This window comes from Cynocephalus volans, chromosome 10, assembly GCF_027409185.1.
Source record: "Cynocephalus volans isolate mCynVol1 chromosome 10, mCynVol1.pri, whole genome shotgun sequence".
Lineage (NCBI taxonomy): Eukaryota > Metazoa > Chordata > Mammalia > Dermoptera > Cynocephalidae > Cynocephalus > Cynocephalus volans.
In genome coordinates this window covers 90974444-90983548 of record NC_084469.1, presented here as the reverse complement: position 1 = coordinate 90983548, position 9105 = coordinate 90974444, and the positions used below count along the sequence as shown (strand labels likewise).

Below are 9105 nucleotides of genomic sequence, written 5' to 3'. Positions count from 1 at the left end.
CACCCAGAGGGGAAAACTAATCTGCCCAGCTCAGGCTTGCATTCTGTAGTCTGCACAGCATAGCTGTATAGGTTGCTAAAATACTGAAATTCTTCACATCTGGTCAGCAAAGAACCCACATACCCCACAGATGTCCTCTACCATCCCAGTCTGTTTCCTAGGGACCCCTTGGACTTCCCCACATCTCAGCAACTAAAGGGGGTCTCCAGGACCCGGACCCAGCCCTATGACCACATCTGTTCTGTTTGGATGGTGCCTGGTATACTACTGGCTGTTAGGTTGAATATCCTCTGGGGACAACAGGCCTAGCTGGAGTTGGGAGGATATCAGGAGGGCTGATGCTGAGGGGATGAGACAGAATTTTTATCATGGTGAGCCCAGAACTCAAGACTGGATGTACCAATAACAATAATAGTAATGATGATGAACATTTCTTGAGCACATACAATGTGATAGGCATTATTCTAATAGACCTCACAAAATCCTCACGATACACTGGACCATTGCAGTAACCTGGTCCCCCGCTCACATCCCTGTCCCCACACTCTGCTCTCACCTGCAGCCAGAGGGAGCCTGTGAGCACCTGACTCAGGTCAGGACCCTCCTGGCTCAGAGCGCTGCCCTGGTCTCTGATTGCTCCTTTTTCACTCTGCTCCAGCCACCTTGAGAGGCCTGATGTGCCCAGCAGAGCCTGCAAGGCCTGTTCCCTCCACACTTTCTCTAGACCTAATGGGAGGGATTTGGGTTCTTTAGGGTCAGTACTTGGCAACGGTGGCCGTAGCAACTAGTGTTATGGCCCTGACCCTCCTCCAGACTCCAAATCCCCTCCCCTCCCCCACTGGCCCCTCAGTTCTGCCCCATGACCAGCATCCAGTTTCCCCTTTTCTCTCCTGAGGGTGTGATGTGTAGACGGAGGAGGGGGGCTTCCTGCTGGCTCATCCCCCAGCACCCTAACCTCAGGTTCCTCCTTCCCTAGCCCCAGCTTAGGCTCCCACTGGGGGCCTAAAGTCCCTGTCTCCTCCTGCACGGCCTCTCTTGTCCTTGCTTTCAGCCACTTCCTCATTTGGTAGGGCAGCCCGACCCACCTGCCTCACTCCAAGCCCACAGCACCGTCTCTGTGCTGTGTGTGTCCATGGCACTGTCAAATTCTCACCCTTTTTTCGCAGCTTTACTGTTGTTTTCCTTCTCCCCCATCTTTGATCATTTTTTTCTTTTTCTCGAAGAGTCAAAAATCTGTCTTTGGGGTGATCCAAAGGCAGTAAGTTATCTTAACTAATTGCTCACAGTCAGTTACAGATCGAACTCCTTGTCTACTCCTTCCCCTTCTCACTCCTGCACTTGACTAGTCTGAAGAAAAAAACTTTGTCTTTGGGGTCCTGGGCTCCATTTCCATCTTTACTTGCTGTGTGGCGTTGGGCAAGTGTCTTTACCTCTCTGTAAAATGTGAATGGCAGCATCCACCTCAGGAGGGTGTTGCGCAGGTTAAATGATTTAACACTTGGGATAGTTCGCCTGCCTGTCATTAGTGCCCACATGGTGATGGCTGTCTTTTAATTTCCTACAAACAGAAGGAGGTTCTGATTATTAAATAATAATAATTATAGCTGGTATTATAAAAAGCTGACATGTGTCAGTCCCTCTTCTACAGATATTAATCCCTACAACAACCCTACAGAGTAGATACTATTTTACTCCCATTTTTACAGATGAAGGAACTGAGGCCCAGAGAGGTTGAGTGACGGCTTAAGGTTGCCCAGCCAGCAAGAGGCAGAGTTGGCTTCAACTAACGAGCAGAGGGGCAAGCCACTGACTGTCCTTCTGTTCCAATGCTGTCTGAGCCCTGGTTGGGGATGGAGGTCAAGAACTGACTCAGGTACACTTTGCTCTTCATGTCCAGCCATTGGGGGCTGCGGCATGGCCCCTGGGGTGTCTGGGCCTCATTCCTTCTGGTGTTATCTCTCTCTGTCCCTCCTCCTCTATCGTCCCCTCCTCCCTCCTGCCACCACCCACCTCAGACTTCCTCCTTCACTAGGTTGGACGCTACGCCACATCCCGCTGGCCCTTGGACTGTGGTGTCCAGCAGCATCCCGGCATAATGAGGGGCTTTGAACCCTCCAGCAGCCTCCTGCTCCTACCTCTGCTTCTGACCGTGAGTGGTGAGTTGGGGGCTTAGGCAGCTGCCTCCTGAGTCCCTGGGCTCAGCGTGGAGTGGGACAGGAAGCAGGGAGGAACGAGAGAACCAAAGGGGAAGGTTGGGATGGGAGCAGGTCCCCAGCCCCCCAAAGCCTGTGGGTCTCTCCCAGAGCCTGAGCCTCCAAGATTTGGCCTCTGGTAGAAGCAGGGGGAGAGGACATCTAAGGATGTGGCAATGGGATGACAGGTGTAGAAGTAACACAATCCAATAGCCTTGATGCTGCTCTCCACCCTCGCCTCCTGGCTGTCAGGATTTACCCTCCCCAGCTTCTAAACCCATCAGTCATAACCCCATGCCTCAGTGTGCCTTCTTCCTCTTTCCTCAGGTCTCGGTCCTGTCCAGGCTCAGAGCGGTAGGCCTAGGCCCTGCAATCCCTCTCCCTACCTTCCAAAGACCCCCTCTCCCATCTCTGCCCCTTCCCCAATCCTTCCAAACCTCTCCCTGCTGACATCCTTCCCCCAATTCCCAGCTCACACCGACCTCCCCTGACCCCTGTGCCACATTCCCAGAATGCAACTGCTCCACGGTGAGCCCCGGGGTCTTGGCGGGGATCGTGCTGGGGGACCTGGTGCTAACCCTGCTCATTGCCCTGGCTGTCTACTTTCTGGGCCGGCTGGTCTCTCAGGGTCGTGGAGCTGTGGAAGGTGAGTGGGCTGGCAGGGGATTGCCCAGGACACTCTGAGGACTTAACTGGTGGGGGGTCAGGTGGTCACAAACATCCAAAGGGATGGTGATGGAGGGGCTGATTTTGAAAGAACAACATGGTCCCAATTCACTGCCCTGTCCATCTTTGCACCCTGTGCCTGCACCCCCCCTCCACAGTGACCCGGAAACAACACATCACTGAGACTGAGTCGACTTATCAGGTGAGGAAACCAGACCCTCTTCCTCACATCTCACCCCTCCCCTGTGGGTGTCTGTCCTAAATACCCCCCATGTCCTTCTGGGGACCCTAGAGCCACTTTCCCAGCATCTCCTCAAACCCTTGAAGGCAAATGGGGCATCTGTCCAAACTGTGTGAAATTATTAATCATGACCTTATGCTCAGCTTAAAATGTGTGGTGGGGAAATAAAGAGGTGGCTTTTCCTTTGGTAGGGCAAGTGCAGACCTTCCCAAAAGGCAGGCCCCTAATCTTCTGGAAAAAAACCCAGCCCCAGGACATGCTGATTTCTGGGAGAAGCTCTCAATAGGGCAGAAGATGTAATTCAGCCCTAGTTTGGTAACTCTGAAGAGAGGAATCCTAGAATTTTGGGGAGGGGGAATTCTGCATCCCTTTGAGAAGGTAACAAAATCTAGAGACTTCTCAGAAAAAATCCACTCAAAAAATACAGAATTGCGCATATAATCTACAAGTGGTGCAAATATCCTTGAAACCGTTTTCAAAAACCATGATGCAGACAGAGACAGATTTCCAGCCCACCTTCTCTCTGTCACTGCTCCTTCTTAACCCTTTAGGGGGTCAGGAAATCCTCTGAGACCCCTACCCAGAAAATTGCCCACCCAGACTGGTCAATTTTATATGATTTCAGGGATTCTATCTGAGGTCTGCCCCTTGGGACCATAGATTCCCTTCCAGCCCCAATAGTGACCACTGCTCTGTGAAGTCTGATTTATTGTCTGCAAACAGCTTTGCCTGTTGGCCTTGTGGACAAAAAGTTTCTTTGTAAAGTGTAAAAATCTCGAGTTTGGCTCTATGGGGTCCAGAAGACTGAGGGGGTTTTCCAGTTACTGGGGGCAGTGAAATTTTAGGGCAAAGTGTTACCCCAATTTATTCATTCCTTCAGTGGATTTGTTGAGCATCTGTATGTGCCAGATGCTGGGGACACAGCAGCAGAGTTGACATCCTATTTGGGGAGACAGACTTGAAGCAAATTAACAAATAAAATCCTTTGGGGAGGCACCACGAAAGAAATAAAGCAGGCTGACATGACAGTGACTGTGGTGTGGGGGGAAGAAACTACAGATGGGGAAATTGAGAAATGCTTCTCTGAGGAGTGGACATAAGCTACGACTTGAAGGGGGAGAAGGAGCCGAGCCTTCCATTGGAAGATCTAGGGGACTGGTGTTCCAGGCACAGAGAACAGCACGTGCAAACGCCCTGAGGCTGGGCATAAAGATGAGGCAGAGGGCAAAGGGTAACACTGAATGCACTTGAATAAAATCCAGATCTCTTCCATGGCTACAAGTTGAAGAGTCACCAGGGAACTTGCAGGCCACTGGAAGAAGGCTGGATTTTGTTTTACGTTTTTTCAGTGGGTCTCTTCCACTGATGGCCCCCATCCTTTTAGGAGCTCCAAGGTCAGAGGTCAGATGTCTACAGCGACCTCAACACACAGAGGCAGTATTACAAATGAGCCAAAACCACGACAGTCAACAGCCAGATGCCTGGATCCAGTCATTCCTGATGCCCACCCAGCACCTCATTCCTCCTCCTACCAAGACACAGATCCACACAGTGCCCTTCCTGAGATACCAGCCCTTTCCCCACTATTGTCCCAAAATAAACATGGAGCACAAAAACCTTGTTGACTTATGCCAGACACCTGAGCTGAGGAGGTGAGGGGTCCTTAGCTGAGGGGTCCTGAGCTGAGGGGTCCTGAGGAGGGTCTTGGACCCAGAAACAGCTAAACGGAAGGGAAGCTTTGGGAACCCTGGGGTTCTCTGAGGAAGAATAAAACTAGAGGTATTTCAATTGTTTTATTCCAACCCAAGGGTGGGGGACAGTGTTCCTGTGCCGCCACACACAATCAGGATGAGAGAGTCAGAAGCCAAAGGTGGAAGTTACAGGGTGGTCAGCCCCTGCCAGGCATGTTGATGTAGACTTTGCCATCTTCTGGGGGTGGGGGAGAGAAAGCATGAAGCATGACCACCCACCAACAGCCCCACATCTCCACCTCCCTGGGGACCCCCTGCCCCAGGGGTTTCCTCAGGGGTTCCCCCAGGCACCTCCCCCAGGGTTTCCCCAGCACCTCCTCCAGGGCTTCCCCGGGATCCCCTCTAAGGGAACCCTCCCTAGGGACTACATCCACCCTCCAGGCCCCACCCCATCCCTGCCCTCACCTTGGGTGGGCCTGCGGCGTGGGCGAGCATACATGAACACCACCCCCACAATTACCAGTGACATAACCGCATCGGCGGCCACAAGGCCTGCCAGGAGCGGCAAGGAAAGGGGCCCACATCCGGAACAGGAACCTGGAGGGTGGGGGCCAAGACAAGAAGGCATATGAGGCGAGTGATAGACCCTTGGGGCTGTGCTTTGGCCATGGGGAGAAGAGGAAGTCCCCTGTGAGGGGATGGTTTCCAGATTCTCTGCGGTTGCCAGAGAGGTAGTGTGACCCAGGACCCCTGGGGCTGTGTGTTGGGCACATCAGGTACTCCCAAAGGAGGCTGGGGGTCACCGATTCCCTGGGGTTTCAATTTGGTGATGAAGGGGGCAAGATAGGATCGAGAGATGGCTGCAGATCCTCTGGGAGCTCTGATCTGGGGATGGGAGGTGAGACAGTGACCTGCAGAATCACTGGGGGTGTTCTAGGACCCTTGGGCCAAGCTTTAGGGATGAAAGCAGTACCTGAAGTGCAGGGCAAAAGGGAGGGAGTGATCTCTCACCTGGGGTCATCTGAGCTGCGGCCACTGTAGAAAGAGAGAGAAGGTGGATGAGGGGGGAGATGTGGTCTCCAAAACAGGGTGCAGGGAAAGATGATGTCCTAAGAAATAACCTCCCCTCAGGAGAGACCAAATGGGAAGGGGGGGCGAGTGGGAAGGGGAGATCCCAGAGACACAGAGAGAGACAGAAAATTAGAAGTAGCAGCAGAGACCTGGCAATGAGAAGGAGAGATTGACAGGCAGTTAGCCACTCCAGAACTCCCTGCTTACCCGCACCTCTCCCCCCACACACAACAAGGACCCAGGCCCTGAAGCCCAATGGATCTCCAGGAAGGAAAGACACAGAGAGAAGGGCCCATACTCAGCATCCTTCCCTTCAGATGTCACCCAACCACCCTTCTCACAAATACTCTGCCTGCCATCCTCCATAACCGTTGGCTTCACCTGGGAGCAAAAGCAGGAGCAGGATATGGCCTGGAGGGACCATGATGGGCTGGGGGCTGGAAGGGTCTGGCAAAGGACTGTGGTCCAGAGAAGTCCTGAGGAACAATGGGGGAGTAGAGAGGCAGCAACAGCGGATGTCAGCCTGCTAGTGGCAAGGCCACCCGCTTCCTGTGTGTGTGTGTAGAGGGTGGTGGTGTCCCTGTGACTGCCTTTGGGGAACAAACTGGGAGGATAGTCAGAGAACAGCAGAGAGGCTGCTATGATCATTGAGGTGGTGGTGACAGGTGGACCAGGGTGTGGGCACTAGGGAGATCTGGAAATATTTTGGAGGTAGAGCCAACAAAATTTGCTGATGGAAAGGATATGGGTGTGAATGAGAGAGGAATCCAGTGTGACCAAGGCTTCTGGCCCAGGCAGCTGAAAAGATGGAGCATCCATTGAAAAAGATGGAGAACGGGGGGCGGGGGGGGAAGTGTGGAGTTTTGGGCACATCGAGTTGGAAATGCCTGATAGATCTGCCTGTGGAGATGTTGACTGACAGCAGCCGCATTTGTGAGTTCAGGGAACAGTCTGGTCTGGAGATGTAAATTTTGGGGTTGATGGCTTATGGATGATATTTAAAGGCATGAGACTGGATGAGATCACCAAGGAAGTGTGAGACTGGATGAGATCACCAAGGAATTGTGTACAGAGACACCCCCATCCCCCAGAATGTGAGAAGAGGAGGAACCAGCCAGGGAAACTGAGAAGGAGGATCGAGTGAGGGAGGAGACCCAGGAGACCGCGGAGTCTTGAAAGCAGGGGCCAGTGCTGTGGTTGGTCACCAAGTGGGAACTGAGAGCAGCCTCTCACTGGAATGTCAGCAGGCTTCAGGGCTGGCAACTCCTGCCTGCTTAGTTCACAGCTGTACCAGAGCATGCAGCAAAGTGCCTCTCATGTTATAATAAATTGTTTTAAATATTAAATGAATAAACAAAACCTGACCTCCGAAACAGAAGGTGATGTGAGGAAGAGGGACAAAAAAATTGACCCCACCAATATCACCCTTACCTAAGGACCTTTCCTCCCTGGAGACCAGGGAGTCCTGATGCCCAGTCCTCTCCCAGGGCCCAGTAATACCACCCCTCCACTGCCCACCCCTCCGGCCAGGGCGCGTAGTCAAAGCCTCCAGCAGTCCCTTGGACAGAGACCCAGAAGTCCAGGTCCCCAGTATCCCCTCCTCCTGGAGTCCGGTATCCTAGACCCCCTCACACCAAAGATCTGGACCCTCCTCCCCACCCAACTCCTTCTTTCCCGGGAGACCAGCCTTCCAAGTCAGCCCCGCCCATTCAGAGATTTGCTCGAGCGCGACGCGGGGACTCCCAAGCCCGTGGGCGGGGCCCTGCCCAGAACTGGGCGGTGCCAGGACCCCAGTTTAAAAACTCGCGGGGGACCAGATCCCAGATCGGGGACCCGGCGGCGGCTCCGCGGGGAGACAGCGAGGCTGGCGCAGCGCCGAGGCCGTGGCCCTGGGGGCCCACAATCCGCGCCACGGAATCCCCGAGGTAATTGGTTAGGGGAGGGTGAGGCACACTCAGCTCCTTGAGAGAGAGAAGGGCTGGGGGTCGGACCCCTGAGTCCATGAGGGACAGAGTTGGAGCATCGAGTCTTGGGTTCTGAGAATGAGGTGTCTGGTGGGGGCCCGAACTCCTAGATCGTGACGGAGGAACGGCTGGGATTCTGGACTCCTGGGCCCTGGGGGCCTAGGGGCCTGGGGATTCGGAATCCTGAGTCCGGGGATGAAGGAGGTGGGAGGCCAGACCCCTGGGTCCTGCTGGAGGGGGCTGGAGGCTGGGACTCCTTCCCCTAGAAGGAGGGGCTGGTCTGAGTCCTTGGGGGCGTGGTTGTTTAAAATCGGTCTCTGGGGGGAAGGTCCGGCGCCTGACCGTAGGGCTCACGCTGGCCGTGGCCCTGCCCGCGCCCCGGGACTTCCCGGGTCGCCACCTGTCCATAGTCCCCGGGCCGAGCAGGAATTCCCCATGTGCGGGGATTCCACGAGCTCCACGCTTGGCCGCGCGCCCCACCTCTGAGCGGGACACCTGGGGCGCAGGACCGACAGGGGGAAGGGGAGATGGAAGATTCCCTTGCGTGGGCGCCGTGACGTCAGCGCGTCGCGTCTTGGTTGTTTCCGAGGCCGCCTTCCCCCGCTTAACCCTTCCGCAGCCGGAACGCGGGCCCGGAAGGTTGAGGGTTGAGGGTCCGGTCTTCCCGAGGCGTGGGAAGGAGTCTGAGAACTGGGACTCCCAGGTCCTGGAGAGGAGGGGGCTGAGGGTCTGGACTCCTGGGTCCTGGGGAAGACGGTGCTGGGCTCTGGGTCTGCTGGATGGGGCCTGGGCTTCTGAGTCTGAAGGGGTGGGGGTCGAGGGCTCTGGACCTCTGGATTCTTGATGAACTAGAGGCTATTGACTTGTGGTTCCTCGGGGAGGGGCGCTGGGGACTCGGACGCCTGGTCATCTTCTAGGACGGAGAGATGTTGGGCACCTGGATGTGAGTCTCCAGGGAGTGATGCCCGGAGATTCCCAAAGCCTCCGGACTGGGAGGTCTGGGGGTGGGATTTTTTACGGAAGGGGGGGGACTGCAGAGGGATGTCCTCCTCCCCCTTCCTCAGTTTCCACGACGCTGGTGGAAAGTTGGTCAAAGGGTAAGTGCGGAGCAAAGGGAAGGAAACGGCGGAGGCGGGCGCCGCACCCCAAATATTCTATTGGCTTTGGAGTTCTCAGGCGGCATCAGTGTGCCAGTTTTTCCGCGCGGGAGGGCAAGGAGGGCGCCCGAATCCACTCCCTGTCCTCCCCACCCCGCCGACTCCCCCGCCCATTTGGGTGAC

At 55.0% G+C, this 9105-nt stretch overlaps 2 protein-coding genes across 4 annotated transcripts; one reads left to right on the top strand and one right to left on the bottom strand.

Moving 5' to 3' along the window:
• Positions 1 to 2095: 2095 nt before the first annotated feature.
• Positions 2096 to 4650, top strand: TYROBP (transmembrane immune signaling adaptor TYROBP). 2 transcript variants are annotated; one of them, XM_063113041.1, is made up of 5 exons: positions 2096 to 2156; positions 2520 to 2546; positions 2704 to 2838; positions 3017 to 3060; positions 4484 to 4650. In XM_063113041.1, the coding sequence occupies exons 1-5, from the start codon at positions 2096 to 2098 to the stop codon at positions 4547 to 4549; spliced, it is 333 nt and encodes a 110-aa protein (XP_062969111.1). In that variant the 3' UTR covers positions 4550 to 4650. The 2 variants fall into 2 exon arrangements, with proteins under 2 accessions (XP_062969111.1, XP_062969112.1); XM_063113042.1 differs by lacking the exon at positions 2520 to 2546.
• A 337-nt stretch (positions 4651 to 4987) lies between these two features.
• Positions 4988 to 6285, bottom strand: HCST (hematopoietic cell signal transducer). 2 transcript variants are annotated; one of them, XM_063108942.1, is made up of 5 exons: positions 6243 to 6285; positions 5764 to 5825; position 5731; positions 5256 to 5387; positions 4988 to 5028 (listed from the first exon to the last, which is right to left on the bottom strand). In XM_063108942.1, the coding sequence occupies exons 1-5, from the start codon at positions 6283 to 6285 to the stop codon at positions 4988 to 4990; spliced, it is 279 nt and encodes a 92-aa protein (XP_062965012.1). The 2 variants fall into 2 exon arrangements, with proteins under 2 accessions (XP_062965012.1, XP_062965013.1); XM_063108943.1 differs by having other exon boundaries at positions 4988 to 5025.
• Positions 6286 to 9105: the final 2820 nt, after the last annotated feature.

Bases quoted from the DNA above. Each gene is read 5' to 3' on its own strand.
- TYROBP (XM_063113041.1), top strand. From the start codon at position 2,096: ATGAGGGGCTTTGAACCCTCCAGCAGCCTCCTGCTCCTACCTCTGCTT. The intron at 2,157-2,519 runs GTGAGTTGGGGG...CTCTTTCCTCAG, and splicing joins TCTGCTTCTGACCGTGAGTG to GTCTCGGTCCTGTCCAGGCT. The intron at 3,061-4,483 runs GTGAGGAAACCA...CCATCCTTTTAG, and splicing joins AGACTGAGTCGACTTATCAG to GAGCTCCAAGGTCAGAGGTC.
- HCST (XM_063108942.1), bottom strand. From the start codon at position 6,285: ATGGTCCCTCCAGGCCATATCCTGCTCCTGCTTTTGCTCCCAG. The intron at 5,826-6,242 runs GTGAAGCCAACG...CTCTTTCTACAG, and splicing joins GCTCCTGCTTTTGCTCCCAG to TGGCCGCAGCTCAGATGACC. The intron at 5,029-5,255 runs GTGAGGGCAGGG...CCCCACCCCCAG, and splicing joins ACGCCGCAGGCCCACCCAAG to AAGATGGCAAAGTCTACATC.